Genomic DNA, 19,883 nt, shown 5'->3' on the forward strand with positions numbered 1-19,883 from the left:
TAAAACAATAAATTGAAAAATCCTGAATATAAATTAATACATCTTTAACTTCTCAGATAAAACTCAAGAATAAAATGTATTAATTATAAGTGACTAAGGTTCCTATGGCGAAGTCCCTCAGAAGGTAAACATTAATGAAAGGATCCTAGAATGGAATTGAACAATTTCAAGTTTAGGTTAATTTTCTTCTGTGAGGAAGCAGCATTAAAATTTCATCAGTACTTTATTCTCAACTCCATGGCCTAACTCCAATTTGTGTTGTCTTACATTATATATAGAGAAGCAGAATTTCAGAGATGAGTATTGTTGGGTTAACCTTTATTTGACCATAAAAATCAGCTAAGGCTTCTTTCCAAAATACTGAATTTTAAAAAGGATTTTTTGACAGAAACTAAAATGAATTATTAAAATAGCGATTATTCATGACTGAAAAAGGAAAAGGGAAAACTATCTGTGGCTAAAAAAATCAAGAAAATTAACAATTACACAGATACAAAATGATCCCATGCTTCTAATTTCCATACCGTACCTTTACTGTGACTGTAATAACCATGACTGTGAAGACCAAGGTGCCAAATGTCCAGTTTCCAAACATCTAAAACAAAGAATAAACCATTATTGTATTATGTGTTAACATGATGCTAAATTAGATGTGAGGCAAAAAGTCACTTTATTTTCACTAAAAATGACTTGCATCATTTACACCAGTCACATTTGAAATCTGTGACTGCAAAGTTAAAGGATTATGAGAAGAAATACCATAAAGCATTATTATGTAAAATGATTCTTTGGATAATATTATCAGATTAGAAACCCAAAGATAGGTTTGGAATTGTGTGGCAAACATGGTTTTTAGTTAGAATGTTAAAATTGTTAGTAACTGCTTTATTCCTGTCACACAGTAAAAATGATAAACAAAACCCTGATCATTCATAATTATTTTCTGAAACCATTTCTAATCAGAAATCACATAGTAACTTATGGTTAAAAAGAATATGAAAACGAATATATGTATGTTCCTATATGACTGAAGTATTGTGCTGTACACCAGAAATTGACACAACATTGCAAACTGACTATACTTTAATAAAAAGATATATATATATGTATATATATAAAAAGAAATCACAGCAGATCAATTGCCACTGTATTTCTAGACACAGCAAAGACAAAGCACATAAAAAGAGATACATACAAAATCAATACCTGAAAGGAAAGATAATGGCCAGTGGAACTAATCCTCAAGTATTCCATGTAAAAATGAAGTTAATGCCAGTCAGATGCTAGTCCCATGGGCTTTACAGCCAAAACTTACTAAGGTTTACTAAAAGTGCGGTATCTCCAAATGTCAGGATTTTATTTCCACAAATAAGAGCACAATCAGAAGTGTATGTTCATTTACTTTACAAAGTAGTCACAGTCTTTACCGTCGGTTTTAAAAAAAATTTTAAAGACTTTTTTAATTACAGATTTCTAACAATTAGCATTTACTTGACAAATTACTTAACCTCTCGATAGCTCACCTTTTTCGTTTGTAAAATGGGGAAAAATCTTATAGGTACCTATAAGAATCAGGGTATGCAAAAAGGAAAAGGTGCCTGGTATACAATTATCAATCAATAAATAATAGCTACTATCATCAGCAATGAAACATCAATTAATATTCATATATTTGAGAGTATCTGGGGAAGTTTGTCATGAGGAGAACAGAAAGGTTGTATTAACTTTTCTTGCTTTTATCATCTCTAGAAATGACCTGAAAATACTGAAAAACCACCAGAGGTCTCACTCAACTCAGCTCTTAAGAGTGCCAGTCTCTTCTTTCAGGGATATGGGGACAGGTATTTGATGCTGTCAGGGAAACTGCCTGGAAGTGCGAACAACTACACACGTCTATCCCTCAGTTATCTGGTTTTACTGGGTGCAAACTGGAGCTAGTTACATGGTATCTTCCTTAGGCGCAGAGGACAATTTAGGGCTCTTTCTTGCATTCAATGCCCTGGAGGGAGCTGTAGAAAACACATTCACATTGCACCCCCCGCCTTTTTTCTTTGTATAATTAGCAATGTATTTCAATTGTAATCAGTCAGTGAGGACTCCTTCCATTCTGATTTCCTCTTGAGCTAGCTGGTGATGAAGTAAGTGGCAGAGGGAATTTTGAGAATCTGGCTAAACAGAAGTAAAGTTGGACTCATTACATTGGCTTAGGTTAAGTGGGACCTATTTATGTCACTAACAGTCACTTTCACATATACTTAAGTTTGTATTTACAGTTGTATGGCCCTAAAAAAGGGCCTGCCAAAATGTGTAAGGTTTAGACTTGTGGATGAAAAATACTGCCTGCCATATGGGTAAACAAAGGATTTTGGGGCCATCCTTTGTTTGGGATGCAGTGGGGCAGCCACTGCAGCCACCCCCAACTGTTAGCCTGAGGGAAGCCAGGACGGAGAAAAGCAGGATACTGGCTCGAGACAGTTAAGGTGCATATCAAAGGAATGATCTGCCCAGACTCTTGCACCTTCCCATACAAAGAAAAATGCTAAATTCATTAACTTGATATATCTGATTTTCTTTAATTAATAGTAATCTTTTGATGTTCCAACTACCTGGTTTTTGCTGCAAAACTCCTATATATCCTGGCTTCCCTCACCTCTTCAGAGCAGTCCCTCAGAGCTATCTGAGCAGCTATCTTCTGGGCTTAAGTCCTCAGTTTTGTCCATCAAATAAAACATAACTCTCAACTTTAAGGTTGTGGCGGTTTTTTTAGTCGACAGACTACTAAACCTGGATCTGCCCCTGCTAAGAAGAGACAGATGCTCAAAACACTTTCTATTACAATCTGCCTATTTTCTGGATTACTTCTTCTAACTTATTTTGTTACCTAATTATTTAATAAAGCCAAGCGTGTATTCCAAACTAAAAAAGGATCAATCATTATCCATTTGTAATACTCAATAATAGTAACTGAGCACTGAGTCTATGCCAAGCACCATTCCAGGCCTTGGGGAATAAAGCAGTGATAAAGTAAAGTTCCTGAGCTGACACACAGTAAGCTTACATGCAGAGGAGACAGAAAATAAATAAATCTAAAAATACATACTTTCAGGTAGAGATTAGTGCTATGAAGAAAAATAAATGTAGAGTAAGGGGTCAGGAAGCGATGGAAGGTGAGGGAGATGGGATTTTACTGGAGTGGGCTAGAAAGGCCTACTCAAGTCAGTGATATCTGAACAGACCTGAATGAATGAGGGAGTCAATTACATGACCATGTGAATAAAAAGCATTCAAGCAGAGAAACAGCAAGTGCAGAAGTCATAAGCCAGAAACAAATTGGACTGAAGAAGCAAGAAAACCAGTGTGGCTGGAGTAGAGTGAATAAAAGGGAGGGTGGTAGAAAATGCAGTCCAAGAGGTAGTCCAAGATCTTATTTTTAAAAGATCACCTGGGCTGCTGTATGGACAATGGATAACAGGAAAGGGAAGAACAGAAACAGAAGCAGGAAGGCAGTTACTATGGTCCCAGAAAGAGATGGTGATGATTTGCATGGTGTGGAGGAGGAAAGAAGTAGAAACGCTCGGGATATGAGCGACACTGAAATCAATGTGACTGCACATAGGCTGTGAGAGAAGTGAAATCAAGGATGATTCCTAGACTTCTGCTTGAGTAGTTGGGTAAAAGGTAGTTCCATTTATTAATACAGAAAGAACTGGAAGGGAAATGGGTTGGCAGAAGACACAAAAAAAGTATTTTTTAAGCAATATTAAGCTTGGGATTCATATGAGACCTAGAAGTAGAGAAAGCAGTTACTTGAATCATGGAGAGACTGCCAAAGATGTAAAATTGGAAGTTCAGCATAAAAGCAGTATTTAAACCATGAGAAGGATGAATTCACCTTGTGTACAGACAAAGGAAAGTTGGCACAGCACTGAGCTCTAGGCTACTTACTGCTCTGTGTAGAACAGTGGTTCTCAAGTTGGGTGGGGAGGGGGGGATTTTGCCTCCCAGGGAACAGCTGGCTGGGTCTGAAGACATTTTTGGTTGTCATAAGAAAAGGGAAAAACAATTAAAAATTAGTCACTAGTTCACAGTTCTCTTAATATATTTTGTTCTCCAGCAACTTGTTAAGGAGTGACAGTGAAGGAATGCTTTTTTTAAATGATGCTCTGAAGGTAAAGATCTGCCCATAGGAAAGCAGTTTATAGACACACACACATAAACAGGTACTCAGACATGTCATATACATTCTTACAGTCTTTTCAAATCTCAGAGAAATTTTCTCTGGATTCTTATATTTTACTATGGGAAAGGAAGACTATTAAAAAGATCTGAGAGGATTATACAAAGAATTAATAGTTCTTTCCTAAGTTAAAGAGAAATTAAGAATGAATGACTACTTTAAAAATTCTGTTGAAAATTTATTAGTAGCTATAATATTCATGGTACTGCTAGGCCTTTACACAAAAGACAGGGATAGAATCTTAATTTTTCCTGAACTGTCCTACCCTGTGTGGACCCCAGACTACTGCAACTCTTTCTTCTGCTCTTCCCTCAGTACCACTTGTTTGTACTGACTTCACCTTTACCTCTAAGTCACTCTTCTTCCCAGTACCTCTCTCCCTAATGTTTTCTACTCTAGGTCCTCAATTGTTTGCGGACTTCTTGGGCATACAAGAATAATAACTGGAAAACAGAAAGCATTCAACCTATTCACGTCTGAACAATGGGAAAGGGACTAGATGTCTAAAAAGATTTTTAGTACAGGGAGATGTTAAGAGGGATCTGGAGCAAAAGGTCTGTGGGCTCAACCCTGAAAAATGGTCATAAGAAAGACTTTGGGAAAAAGAGGCAAGAGCACTCTAGAGATGAAAGAGCAATGGCTTGGAACTAGAAAGGAGCACTGCATGTTCTGAGAGAGACCTGAATGAATAAGGGAGTCAGTAAAAGCAGAGTTTCTGGGAGGAGCAGATCAGACAGGATCTTCAATATAATGATTTGACAGTAATAACAAGTAATATGGCTAGCATTTACTACATAAATTTTTTTCCTATATAATATTTCAAATTTACTATCATGGGCACGTTACCTTTAAAATCAGAAAAAAAAAAGTAGTAACTACAAACAAAAGATCTCTTTGACTTCCTTTTCATCTAACGACATCTTTCGCCTTTCTTAACTCTTTCCCCTTCTTTGTTCTGTCCAGTTTTCAGCCCAATTATCTCAGATGGAAATGGGCACGCTCACTCATATGTCTATATATTTGAAAGTCCTTGTACAGGTGGCAATACTGCACGGAAGGACACTTTGCTAATACTTGCTTTTCAAAGAAATTTAGGATCATGGGTAGGCATATGGGCTTTGAAGTCATACAGATCTGAGTTTAAATACTACTCTAGTAATTTACTTACTGTGTTACCTAAGGCAAATTCCTTAACCTCTCTGAGGTTAATTTTCTAATATGTAAAAAGTAACATACTTTCTTCACCCAGATTGTTATAACGAGTTAATAAGCTAATATATGTAATATACCTGGCACAGAGAAAAAATTCAGTAAGTAGTTACTACTTGGGGAAGCACTGTATCCTTCATGCTACACAAACCAGATTCAAATATTTGGCCAACCCAGGCTAAATATGTCCTCAAAAGTGACATGGTAGTAACATGTATGTTCCTGTTTTACATCCTAAATGGATATGCATGGTTAAATCCTCTCTACAATTGAAACCAATTTCCTTCACTGCATTTGAATGTTTTGTTATTATTTTACTTGCTTATTTTCTGTATCTGTCACAAGACTCTAAGCTCCATGACTGTGTTAGTTATTCTCATATATTCAGAGCCTAGCATAGTTCACAGGAATGGTGGTCCTCAATAAATGTTTGTTGAACAGATAAAACTTCATATTCTCCCAACTTCATATCTTGTATCTCTATGTCTACAAATACATTATGGAATATTTAAGTACTGCCAATGGAAAAGGGAAACTAAAGGTGACAAGCATTTCCAGTCCACCACAAACAACTGCTGTCAATCCCTTTCCTCCTAACCCATCTAGCTAAGCCTAGAAAGAGGCCTAGTTCTGCCAAGAGTCTCTCAACATGAGCAATCCAGTCACGACACAGAAACAATGTACAGTGTGGTACTCTTTCCCAATTTCACGTTTCAGAAAAGTGGCCATTCTAAACAGTAACTTGACATTTTCAGAACTGCTGGTATGCCCTGAAGACTATGGCAACATTTCCTAAGCATACCCAAAAAATAATTCACGCAATTAAAAGCAAAAACCTAACCACTCAGTCCTGGTTTCTCATCTAAAAAGGCCGGGTCATAATCTCTCTCCAACAGTATTATGGTATAGTGAGCGTTAATGGAAATGGGCCATGTAAAGCACTTAGCACAACAGTAAGCACTAAATTAACAGTAGCTATTATTAAAACACAATCCTGAAGTGAACAGCAGGCAGGGGCATGAACATATCCTCTTGTGTGAATTAATCTTTTAACAGCAAAACTGCTTAGGTAACTTGAGTTTCATGTTAAGATTACATTGCATTGCCTTTTTGTTTTAATTTTCATTTGTATGAAATTTTATTAAGAAAAAAGTTCAAACCCTTTTTATACTTGCATTTTAATATCTGCAATTTTATAACTTAAATTGAATTTTACTTTTTATGACAGAAAGGTACAAGAAAAAACCAAACAAAATCAAATTATTAACAAATATTAAAAAAAAAACACTATATATTTTACCTGGCCATTTCCAAGCAGAGATGTATCTTTCCCAATTAGAAAATAGGATCCAAAAAAGAAAATAAAGGCATGACTGAAACCCAAGAGGGTCCAATAAAGAAATGTTTTAATGCTTAGTTGACGGTTTTTACTAATGTCTCTGCAAATTAAAAAGAGAAAGAGAAACACATTAGGACTTATATTTATTATTTACCTACTAAATAATTATTACAATTTGATAATTAAAAAACAAGATGGATTTTTAAAATTTAAGATTGCTTAGAAATTTTTGCAAAACAAATTCTAATTTACAAACCACTGCTTATATCAGGTATCTGTGTAACAGCTTATAGTTCTCATAATACACTTAAATGTTTTCTCATTTGATGAAGAAATATGATACAGACATTATACTTCAGTTTAATTGTGAAAAATTGACTTATCTATATCATATTCTGTTGTAAACATTCTGGAAAAAGTGTTCGTTTTCTCTTTAATGGTCAACAATTATAAACCATTTGACAACTTCCCTTAGTAAAGCTTTAATTACCAAGACACTGCCTAATATATTTGCTTAATTTTAAGGTATTTTTAAAAATTGGCAATTGTAACATTCTACCTGCAGTCAGAAATGTTACAAACATTTAATACTGGAAAATACTTACCGATAGAGGGTAGGCTTGTTCTGTAATACATGAGGGTCTATATGTTGTTCTAATAGACTATATATCAGAATAGGTAGGGATGTAAAACAAATATTATATAAAGTCAGGTACACGCTGTCATACAGTGTCTAGAAAGAGAAATTGGTAGGAACTTTGAGACTTTAAACTATACATTACTATTATACTTAAGCATTTAATCATAATAAAGAAGCATATTAAAAACATAAAAATACAGTTTTTTCAATTTACACAAAATCCATTTTAATAATTCCAATTTGTTTCTTATAGAGACACAAAGATAATATTACTAGATTTATATTCTTTGTGGAAATTGAAACATTTTGTTATGTCAAGTGTTTCTAGAATTCTAGTGAATTGGATCTGTATGTCACTGTGATGCAATTCTACACAATTCTCCTACATGCATCTTAGGCTTGTTATTATCCCTTTGATATGCTATACACGTAGTTTTGCTTTCATGGCTTTGTCTTCCCATCTAACCGCTGTACTTCCTTTAATCCATGATCCAGGAAACTTAAAATCATTGGCTCAAATTCTTGATGATAGCTTCCTTTTCTAAACAGTCATACGTGCTACTGCTTGTACTAATGGCTTAGCACTTGGCCTACACTTCATATATTGTTTCTGTTGATTTTGATACTGTCTCTCAAACTATACTATGAACTTGAAAACCTAATCAAAATAGGTTAAGTCTCCTTGTCACATACTCTTACAGCATTCTTTTTTTCACCTAAGTAAGCAAACATTTTACTGGCAATCAATGTCCAAGCAAATATTAGAAATTTAGGGTAACAAGTTTGTAAACAGAGGAGAAAATGGTGATTATGGGTAGAAACAACTCATAAAAAACCTAAAATAATTAAGCTCTTGTCATTTCAATAAATTAACACAAATGTCTCGATCAATTAGATATGTGGAATGTGGTATGTGAAAATGGTGCTCAGTTACTCAGAAGCAGTAGGTCCAAGGATGATTTAGTTACTAACTTAGCTATGAGATCTTGGGCAAGTTACTTAATCTCCATGGATTTCAATCTCCTTTTTTTATGGGACATATGTACAATAAAAGATCCACCATGTGTGCATCACAGCTACTGCTAACTTATCACATAGTTTTCCCTCTGAACCTATAGCTTCAAGAACTCTTTTCAATATAGCTCTCCTGGGGCCTCTAACAATTTTATTTAGTTACCTTCTGAGATAAAACCTATAGGTCACCCCTAGACTCAATCACTAAGGTTCCTTCTAAATCTAAAAAAAATTTTGAGTCAAAAAATAAATAATGAAGTAATCCCCCAATAGTTATCTGGCCTGGCTTCATATGGATTTTTACAGAAATATTACATATCATATGAGTTGAATTCATAAACCATTCAAGAGTTCAAAAAATTCATAAACTATTACGAGTTAACATCCATTTTTAAAAAAAGCATCCAGAATTAAAATATACTTTGGTATTAACATTCACTTTGGAGGGGAGGGTATAGCTCAAGTGGCAGAGTGCATGCTTAGCATGCATGGGATCTTGAGTTCAATCCCTAGTACCTCCTCTAAGAATAAATAAATAAACCTAATTACCTACCCCCACCAAAAAAAAAAAAAAAAAAAAGTAATCTTAAAAAACAAACAAAAAAAGATGCACTTTGAACTGAAAATTAGAGTGAATGAATATAAATATTATACTAATTAAATATACTAATTAGAAAAGTTCTGTTTAGTTATCTGTAGGACTAGGAAAAACGGAAAAAATCCCTTTAAGTATCTATCAAAAACTAAACATACAAACTTTATTCTGAAAGGATAAAAGAAAAGCTTCTATTTACCTACCTGTTGAGAAAACAAACAGTAGAACTGATACAAAAATTGGGGTGTGATAAAGCACACATTCTGAAAAAAAAAAAAAGAATGGAAATAATTAAAATATTTAGGTCAAAAGAGAAATAATTTCTAAAACCGGCTATTAAAGAGTCCAACAATCTCAGCTGACATGTTAAGTAGAAGATCTGCCCATAAGAACTTGTCCATATACAATGGAAAATTAGGATTCCCATTTTACTGAAGAAAAATCTAAAAGTTGTCTAAGCAGCACTGCAAATGTCAGCATGAAAATACTCTTGACTGCTAATACTGCCAAGCAATACCATAATTTTGAGTTTACAATCTGCCAACTGTTTTTCAGTATTTTTCATATCTAGGACAGTAGGTAAGGTTTACTTATACTTTTAGGGCTAAAATTGCTTTAAAATGTAAAAATACAACAAATGGGACTATCAACCATCCTTCCATTCTAACAGACTTATGTCACAGCAAAAGCTATGGTAACAGCTAGAAAAAAATCTGCCATTGGCGTCTATTAGCATCATGCGATCTACCTGTGCCCTTTCATTGGGTTTTAGCTATTATTTAATTACAGGAATATATGCAATATAGGACAAACACTGTGATGTATTTAATGTCTTGGTACTCAGGGGCTTTTTTAACATTGGTTCCACAGAACCCTAAGTTTGACCCAAAGGGTCAAGAGAGAACAGTATTTCAACATAATTGGTTTCCTTGTAAACCTATGGATTTTATTTTATGCATCTAAAATTCCTATACTGAATAGTTTATACGTTTCTATCAGATGACCAAATGGTAATTCATGGCCCCAAAAAGATTAACATCTGCTTGAAATCATCATATTAGAGTTAAAATTAAGACTTACTACTGGCTCAGGACAAAATAACACTGAAGAAATCAAATTAACTGCGTTCTAATTTGCATAGAATAAAACATACCAATTTTAAGTGTGAATTTTGATGTGTTCTGACAAATTTATATACCCATGTAACTACCACCGCAATCAAATTAGAGAACTTCTCTGTCACGCAAAGTTCTCTTACATCCTTTTCCAGTCAATTCTATCACCTGTACCCTTGTCCTCAGGCAACCACTGATTAGCTTTCTGTGAGTACACATTAGATTTATGACAAAATAATAGAAGTATATCCATAGACTGTTATTTTTATTTATAGAAATAATTTTTAAGAATAATTTATACAGTAATAGCATTCCTTAAGTTCAAACCTCAAATACTGTATCAGTAATAGATTCTAAAATATCTCCATAAAACTCACCTTATAAAAAAAATACTGTACAAGAGTAGCTATTCTAATATAGTAAAAATGACCATGAACAAAAAGCAATTTGGAGAGGAATTTAAATCTAGCTATTGCATAGTCACTGTTCCTGGCAGCTTGTCTTCCTTCTTTACCCATGATTCCTGCAATAAAGGGGACAAAAAGGCAAATTCATTCATAACTGGTAAGTGTAATTTTCATGATATCTCTGCAAATATCTTAATTATCTACAGAAGTTAAACCTGAACTTAGGATCACTATGTCCTAAAATACAGCAGACAGATTACCAAAAAGTTGTTCTACTTAAATCAAATATGTAACTAATACAAAGCCACAATAAATACCAAGGATGTAACATCAATTTTCAAAGTATTAGAATAAAATAAAATACAATTAATATGAAAATAAAATTAAAAGTTCAGGATCTAAGGAGAACAACTATTTTTAGATTAACAAGCACAAAGTACTAGTTAATATATTTCTAATGAAGAGAACACTTTTAACAGCTTTAACTTCACTATTTCCAATGAATATAAAAAATACACAAATTGAGTAATTTGCACCAAGCAAAAATGATCATGCTGAACTGTTTTTTGGGTTTTTTTAAATTTATTTTTTTTATTGAAATACAGTTGATATACAATATTGTGTTACTTTCTGGTGTACAGCAAAGTGATTCAGTTATAGATATAAATGCATATTCTTTTCCATTATGCTTTATTACAGGGTATTGAGTATAGTTCCCTGTATGATACAGTAGAACCTTGTTGTTCATCTGTTTTATATAGAGTAGTTTGTATCTGCTAATCCCAAACTCTGAATTTATCTCTCTCCCATCCCCTTTCCCCTTTGGTAACCATAACTTTGTTCTCCAAGTCTGTGAGTTTGTCTCATAAATAAGTTCATTTGTGTCATATTTTAGATTCCACATATGATATCATATGGTATTTGTCTTTTTCTTTCTGGCTTACTTAGTATGATAATCTCTCGATCCATCCATGTCACATCAAATGGTATTATTTCATTCTTTTTATGGCTGAGTAGTATTCCACTGTGCATATGTACCACATATTCTTTATCCACTCACTTGCTGATGGACATTTAGGTTGCTTCTACATCTTGGCTACTGTAAATAGTGCTGCTATGAACACTCGGGTGTACGTATCTTTTTTGAATTACAGTTTTCTCTGGATATATGGCCAGGAGTGGAACTGCTGCATCATATGGTAGGTCTATTTTTAATTTTTTAAGGATACTGTTCTCCATAGTGGCTGCACCAAATTACATTCTCATCAACAGTGTAGGGGAGAGTTCCCTTTTCTCCACCTCTCTATTTGTTATTTGTAGACTTTTTAATGATGGCCATTCTGACCAGTGTGAGGTGGTACCTCACTACAGTTTTGATTTGCATTTCTCTAATAATTACATGCTTAACTTTTAAAACTTTTATGCATAAGTCAAAGTGTACCTTTTTAAAAAGAAAAATGTACAATATTTCAGATCAGCACATAATTTTATCTGATAAACATGCATACTTTTTTTTAGGTTACAATAATCCTTTAGGTTTCAAAAGAATTACTACCACGTTTGGTTATTCAATGTAGAAGAAGCTTTGATAAAATCATTTTTTCAAAATTAAAAATTTTAACTTTTGTCGTAAAAAGATCAAAATGTTCCAAAATGTAAAGACAACCACCTATAGTCACAACTCCTAGAGAAAAATCACTATTTCTGATCTACATCCTTTTAGAATTTTTTCTTCTGCATATTTCATGTGTGTATATCTAATACATATACAAACAAGTGCATAAACGTGGGATTATTTGTTCTGTAATCTGCTTTTGTCACTACATTATTGACATTGTTTATATCATAATCATTTATCTTCTTAAAAGAAATTCTTAGATGCATAATTGCTAGATCAATAGGTATACACCTAAAAATGTTATACATAATAACACAGGGTGTACCAATTTACATTCCCACTAACAACATACACGAGCACTTGCTAATCTATACTTTTGCAAATTCCAGGCTTTATCAATCTTTGTAATTTTTGCCAATCTCACAGGCAATTTTAACTTACATTCTTTTGATTACTAGTGAGACTGAACACTTTTTTCATGCATTTAGTATTCACTTTAGATTTTTCCTTTTTGTGACAATTGATGGTTCACATCGTTCAACATATCTCTACTTGGGTGTTTTTCTTATTCTTCTGAATTTGATAAGACCTCACATATTAAGGAATATTAAGACTTTGTCATCTATTTTGCAAATATTCTTTCCTGGTTTGTCTTCACAATTTGTTTATGTGGAGTGTTTACTTCTGCCACACATACTGATCTTTTCCTTTTTAGTTCCTTGTTTTGTCTGGTTTTGTACTTAAAGGATCCTTCCACATCTCAAATAACAGGATTATTTATTAAAATTTCCTATCACCTTTTATTATTGCTAAAAATTATTTAAATCTTTAATCCATCTGGAATTGGTTTTGCTATAAGCAATCTAAAAGAACTCACTTCTTTCTTTTCCAAATAATTAACTAGTTATATCAGTATTTTTTAAATCAAATAATTTGTTTCCCTATTTATTTGAAACATCTCCTTTGTTATATCTAAATTTCCAGATGTTTGAATCGATTCTATTCACTAGTCTGGCTGTTACCATATTAGAATCAAACAGTTATAAATACTGTAGATTTCTGTGGTCTAACAAATGGTATACGGAAGTTATCAAATTGTTATGAAGATCTAAGGGAAAACAACAGTATACATAGTGGAAAGATAATGCAGTTTTCAAAATGAAGAGTTAATTATCCCAAAGAGGAAGAAGCTAATTTGAGAGATACACTAGAAATATTAGACCTGATAACCACCTATCACAGGATAAAAGCAATTCCAGGGTGAGGACTATTTTCTTTTCTAATTCTGAAATTTTATCCTTCAACAAAATCTCATACTTTTCTCTTTTGCTTCTGTATTTGTATAATAAAATTAGTGGGGCAGAAAGGTCAGAATATGGTTTAAATATGAAATGACTGATAATTCAAATATAATAAAGTCATATTAGTATTCTGCATCCAATGAAAACTTTAGGCAAAAATAGTATAGAAATCAGAATAAAGGTTACTAAATTAGAAAATTATTAAAAAATTTAATTTTTATATTATAGTTTGTTGTAATTTCCTGTCTCTAAAACCATCTTTCAAATAAGTTTCAGAATCTTCAGACTGACAAATAAATAATAACAATGTCTAAAACAGGAATTTAAAATCATAAGGGCAATTATGTAAATCACAAACTCAGAGTTTAAAAATGATTTTAAAAAAGCATGAATATACAAAATGGCATGTAAAAATAACGTCATTTCATTAGGAAGGAGAATTACCAAAGATAAAATTTACTAATGTGGTATTTATTTTCTTGAAAATTTGGAATTAAAATACCCTAAATATTCGGCTTAATTATAATAGTTTTCTGATGGGGATACAATGAGATATATTACTCTGTTGCACTTAGTTTTCATTTGTATATTTGATAATTGTGCTTTAGTCTACAAAAGGAAAATTCAAAATCACCAATTATACCAACTTTAAAAGTTCAGAAAAAAAATCAATCACCTATGCCAACATGTGCTTCTTGTATCATGCTTACATCATTAGCACCATCACCAACAGCCAGTGTTATAGGTTTCTCAGGTGAGATTTTTATCAGTCTTATTACCTGAAAGACATACAATTAATTAGTTACAATAAAATTTCAATTTTCTTATATTTATATAAGAAATAAATGTCAGTTATCTGAAATGACTCTGTTGTAAGAAGAGTAGAAATAAAAAAAATTAATTTTGTTATATAATAATATGCACTGGGGTTCATTTTTTGAGGGGTGTCTCCATTAAGTATTAGGAATGTCTTTTAGAAATGACACAGCAAAACAGAGTACTATTTTTGGATTTTATGATGAGAAGCAAGAATCTTTTAAATACAGTTCCATTTATAAAAAGCTTAATAATAATTAAGTTTGTAAAAAGATAATTATACTTAATTGAACTTTGTCAGGCAAAATTTTTTCTTTCCCAAGAAAATATTCTTTTCATTTGACACAGAGGAAAGATAATTATTTTCCCTTAAAATAAAATTTTTTTTAATTGAAAAAGCAATCAAGATTAAATTCAATAAAATCAAAAGAAAGGTTTCTTTGGAATACTTGAATGTACTTTTATAAAGAACCTAGGCATTTGCTCTGTTTGGTCACTAGTTTTAGTCTCTATAAATTGGGGTACATGGATTATAATAATTAAAATATAGACATTGTAACAAAATTCCATGAAGCTAAAAACAACTAATGCATAATTTATTAGATCTATATGAGAAACAATCAGTGTTCCAACATGCATTTCAAAGGACATCCTTGCGTAGAATACAGTTATAAAGTTATCTGTATAGGCGTCTAATTGAATCATAGTTAGATGAAATTAAAATATTTTCTATATGCAGCTTCATATCACAAGTTAACTGGCTTTACAACTTTTTACTGAAGCTCTACTTATCACTTAATAGCCATTTTTAACAAAGAATTATCACTTCATGAGAATGCAAGAATAAGTAAAGATCAACAGAACCACCTGAAGATGCAGAAGAACTTAAGTCTTACAGGCTCCCTCACTAGTTAAGTAACTAACTTGCAAAACTTTGGTTATCACAATTCAATTTTGTGTCTCAGGAAAATCACTGCTACCCATCACATGGACATTTTTAGCCACAGTGACTTATTTCTAGGTCATTATGAATAGTTGAAACTTCAATATTCACTCTGAAATTTCCAAAAGCCTAATGTACAAGGGTTAAAATTCGTAATATGAATTACTGCCTTCGAGTCAGATTCATATATTGCATACCACCAAATGGAATCAGATAAGGCATTAACCTTAAAGAATACTTTTAGATCTAAATATCTTTATGGGACTTTTTATAGCATAAACATACCTTTGCTTTCTGCAGTGGTGCCATACGACAGCACAGTACAGCTGAACAGTTTCTGCAAACTTCCATGAATAGTTTTTCATGCTCCCTGAGTGCAAGAGACAGACTGGTCCCATCTACCACCAGACCATGCTGAATCACATGATCCTCTGTAATTCTAAAAAGGAAAATAATTATATTTTCTATAAGATACTTTGAAGCCATATTATTTACACTCATTTAGTAAACAAAAGATTCTTACTGAAAGATGGACCATTCATTCACTCACAGACTTCACTGTTACAAAACTAGTATCTCAAGGAAGAACTAAGTTGTATTACCTGAAAGTTAAGATTAAGCAGAACTGAGACTAGTATGATGAGTAAAACAGATGATAATCAATTTTGCAATGAACTGGTATTTAGATAGTTATGAAATATGGAAAAACACCTCACAGTTCTAGCACCTACTAGGTAGCAACTGCTCATCTCTGTAGCTTCATGTCTCAATACTTCCCACACCTGTTCCCATCTATCCATTCTCTAGTTATACTTAACTACTATCAAGTCATCAAATGAGTCTTTTTCTCAGCTCTGGGAATTTGCATACACTGTTCCCTTTGCTTCTTGGTGTTACTCTCTGACCAGTTCACATTTCATCTCAGGAGACAACAGTCATGAATTCTTCCACAGAGGTAGAGCTTAGCTGTGTAGGCTAAGCTTCCTTCTTCTATCCACTGACAGCCCTCTGTTCTTGCCTCAGTTGTGAGAAGTCTATACAATATATTTACTTCTATTTTTCCTACACACTGTAAGTATTCTGAGAGTAAACAATACATTTCATATGACTCCGTTCTGAATGCCTAGATAGGTGACAATTAATAATGCTTGTGGAGGAATGGATATACATACTAAGCTTTCAAAGGTAAGGAATTCTTTCCTCTACCCAAGATTTTTAGACTAGATAACTTCCTGAAAAGTCTGTAAATAAGAATCCAATTGACTTACGTGTATAACTCAGAAAATACATTCCACCAAAAAGATGGTATCTCTAAAATATAATACAAATTTCACATAGCAAGCCTAAAATTCATTTTAAGATACAACCCTCAATTTATAATACAGCTTTTGCACAAAAAGAGAAATGAACAATATCCATGATCTTAACACTCACTAAAAGCACACATACAGAAGATTAAAAAAAATTCTAAAATATGTAAATATACATAAAATAGATATACAAGTTTATACTGTATAGCATAGGAATTATATTCAATATCTTTTAGTAACTTATGGTGAAAAAGAATATGAAAATGAATATATGTATGTTTCTTTTTTTTATATGTATGTTTCTATATGACCGAAGTACTGTGCTGTACACCAGAAATGGACACATTGTAAACTGACTACACTTCAATTAAAAAATATACATAAATAATAATTATCTTTAGATGGCTGTATTATATCATTAAGCATCATATCTTCTTTATAACTGTCAGTATTTTTAAATGAACATTATTTTTATAATCAGGAATAGTATTTTAAAAGGCACATATAAAGTAAATAATTCTCAGCAATTAATGCCTATGTTTTAGGGAGTTCCTGACATTATCATACTTAAAATTTTAAGTAGCCACAACAGTGATGACACTGCTCCAAAACTGTAGTATAATAATCTAGATAAATCACCTTTATGAACTCAAGCAAATACTCCTCAGAGTTGTAATGTCTCTTTAAGACATTCTTCAAATAAGTTTTTCTTTGATGAAATCCAGAGTTTAACACCACATCAATGCCTGCATAATAAATGTAAATAAAGCTCTGAATGTACATTGAGAACTCTGGTATTGTCTTTTTGGGTTTTTTTCTGCATTAATGTCATAAGACTGCAAAGACAGGAACCTACAGGACATCTAAGGTGCCTACATACAAGCAACCCTGATGCTTACATTGAAGCACTCCTAATTTACTGTGAAAAATTAGACTCTGTTAAATGGGGGGCTCCTAGATAAGACTGCTCTCCCTATAAAAAGAAGATTCAGAGAAAAAGAGAATTAAGATAATAAATGCTTATGAAATTTTCTTTGAACAGTAAAATGCAGATTAATTTCCCAGTTCGGCCATGTGAACTGTATCAGGGGTTGGCACATGTTTTCAGTAAAGTGTCAGAAGTAAATATTTCAAGTTTTGAGAGCTAAGAGGCTAAAATTGAGGGTATTAGGTAGGCACTTACACTACAAAAGAGGAAACAAACTTTTTCAAGTAAAAAATATAGTAAGAATAAGTATAAGTTTTTAAAATAATAGAAATCTACTAATGAAAACAGAAATCTTTTTTATGTAGAGGGAAGAACATTTTGATTAACTGGGGTTTAAAGTTAATTTCTCTTCCTTATCATCAAAATCAATTGCAAATGACCATCTGTTAATGCTGATCTGTAATGAGACTTTATATTTCATTTTTGATTGTCTTTCAAAGAGGTAGCATATTAAAGCATATTATCACTGAATAATAAACAAAATGCTTTGCCATCTAATTTGATAATAAAATAATCAATACTCCACTGTGCCTTAAGAACATGACATTAAAAGTCCATTTTTCTTTTCATGCTTGCACATGATAAGTAAATACTGGTAATAAAAATATCCTAAAATGTCAGTCATATGGCAATATGTGTGGCACTCAAAACAAGTTATAACTGTGTCGCTGTAATTTGTAATGTATCAAGCAGCAGTGAGAAATAATAAAAGTGTTCATAAGGTCTCTGTTGCAATTACTCAACTGTGCTGTTATAGTGCAAAAGCCTTCCCTGATGATATATAAACAAATGTGGCTTTGTTCCAATAAAATTTTGTTTACAGGCATTGAACTTTGAATTTCATATAAATTTCACATCACAAAATATTACTCTTCTTTGAATTCTTTTTCATTCATCAAAAAGTGTAAAAATTATTTTAAGCTCATAGGCTGTAAACAAAGGGCAGTGGGCCATATTTGGGACCATGGGCCATAGCTTGCCGCCCCCTGAACTCCATGATCTGGATAATTATTCTTACCTTCTGGCAAGCTGTCTCAATTGTTCAGCACATTCACTGTCTGATTTCTGGTTTATAAGTTCAAGGATGTTCATGGTTCTGTGAAAATGTCCACATGATAAACTCACACTAACAGCTGTCTCATGTTTATCTCCAGTAAGTACCCATACTTTGATACCAGCCATTCTCAATGCTTCAATCGTTTCTCGAACTTTATCTTGTAGTCTGAAAATAAACAAAATTAGTAGTAGAGAATACTTTTTTGACTGCATTTTAAGTATAAAGCACATAGTACAAGTAAGTAAGGAGTTCTGGACTCCTTAACTTGGGAATATTATAGTACAATAATATAACTGAAAATTTTTTTCCCCATTAGGGAAGAAATAGGAATAACCAGATTGGTGATTGACTAACATAAAATGTACAACTTCAGATTTTAAGAGTGTATCTTCAAAGTTGATTTTTATAGAACCAACTAACTATATAGTCTTTACAAACTCTTATTTTAGTAGAAAGTCTTAAGTTTCAAATTAGAAGATTTCTCTTTTTTTTTTTTTTCTGATAAGAAAATCTCTCATCTCAGTAGTTCAAAAATCAGACCATGGACAATAAAGAACTATAAAACCTCAGTTGAGTCAGAAACCTCATGAGGACAACTGAAAAGTTGTCCTAGATTTTGTAAAATGCAAGCACCCTTAGATCCAGGGGATAGAGAAAAATATAACAATAGGCTTAATTTGTAGAATTCAATTTAGTTCAAGAAACTATGAAACACACATTGGGAGTGATGCTGGGGAACAAAGGCAAAGAATAAACAGACCTCAAGAAATTCACAGGCTAACAGAGGAAAAAAGTCTTTAAATAAATAATTATACTGTTAAAAGGACAAGAACAGAACTACTTACAACACAGACTTAACAATGAAGAGAATTTTTAATCTATTATGGGCTAGGAAAGGTCTTCCTGAAATAGGGGTACTATATGGAGTAAATTTTATGAATAGGTATTCACAAATGGATAAGGGAAGAATGATCCAGGCAGAAGGCACAGCTTTGCCAGAGAACAAAGGCACAAAATACAATAGTTTTAACTATAGTTGTTGTTCAGAGGGGCACTATAGACAGTTTGGCACTGCTGAAAATGTAAAGAGGAAGTGGGCAGTGGTAGGAGGTGAGTGAGGACTAGGCAGGTGTTTCAAGTCTCTGTACAGCACACTGAGGAGCACAACTATACACAGCTGGATTCTTTCAACAATTTCAGATGTCTGGCTAGAATAAAAATTGTATATATGGACTGGGAAAAATTAAGGATTTAACTCTATTTTTATTTTAAATATGTTGTCATTATAAAATGT

The 19,883-nt window shown here is 32.7% G+C and overlaps 1 protein-coding gene across 11 annotated transcripts in view; it reads right to left on the reverse strand.

Moving 5' to 3' along the window:
* ATP11B (ATPase phospholipid transporting 11B (putative)) overlaps positions 1-19,883 on the reverse strand; it is a 103,395-nt gene that overhangs the window by 22,348 nt on the left and 61,164 nt on the right. For 10 of the 11 annotated variants that reach the window (XM_074367231.1, XM_074367227.1, XM_074367236.1 and 7 more), the window contains 8 exons: positions 18,551-18,754; positions 15,520-15,673; positions 14,152-14,254; positions 10,527-10,672; positions 9,238-9,297; positions 7,391-7,518; positions 6,747-6,885; positions 530-595 (listed from right to left, as the gene is read on the reverse strand). In XM_074367231.1, the coding sequence (XP_074223332.1) occupies positions 530-595; positions 6,747-6,885; positions 7,391-7,518; positions 9,238-9,297; positions 10,527-10,672; positions 14,152-14,254; positions 15,520-15,673; positions 18,551-18,754 (1,000 nt within the window). Of the gene's footprint in view, positions 1-529; positions 596-3,945; positions 4,023-6,746; positions 6,886-7,390; positions 7,519-9,237; positions 9,298-10,526; positions 10,673-14,151; positions 14,255-15,519; positions 15,674-18,550; positions 18,755-19,883 lie in introns of all 11 variants that reach the window. The other variant, XR_012508131.1, reaches the window with a different exon arrangement.

Source organism: Camelus bactrianus, chromosome 1, assembly GCF_048773025.1.
Source record: "Camelus bactrianus isolate YW-2024 breed Bactrian camel chromosome 1, ASM4877302v1, whole genome shotgun sequence".
In the NCBI taxonomy this organism is placed as follows: domain Eukaryota; kingdom Metazoa; phylum Chordata; class Mammalia; order Artiodactyla; family Camelidae; genus Camelus; species Camelus bactrianus.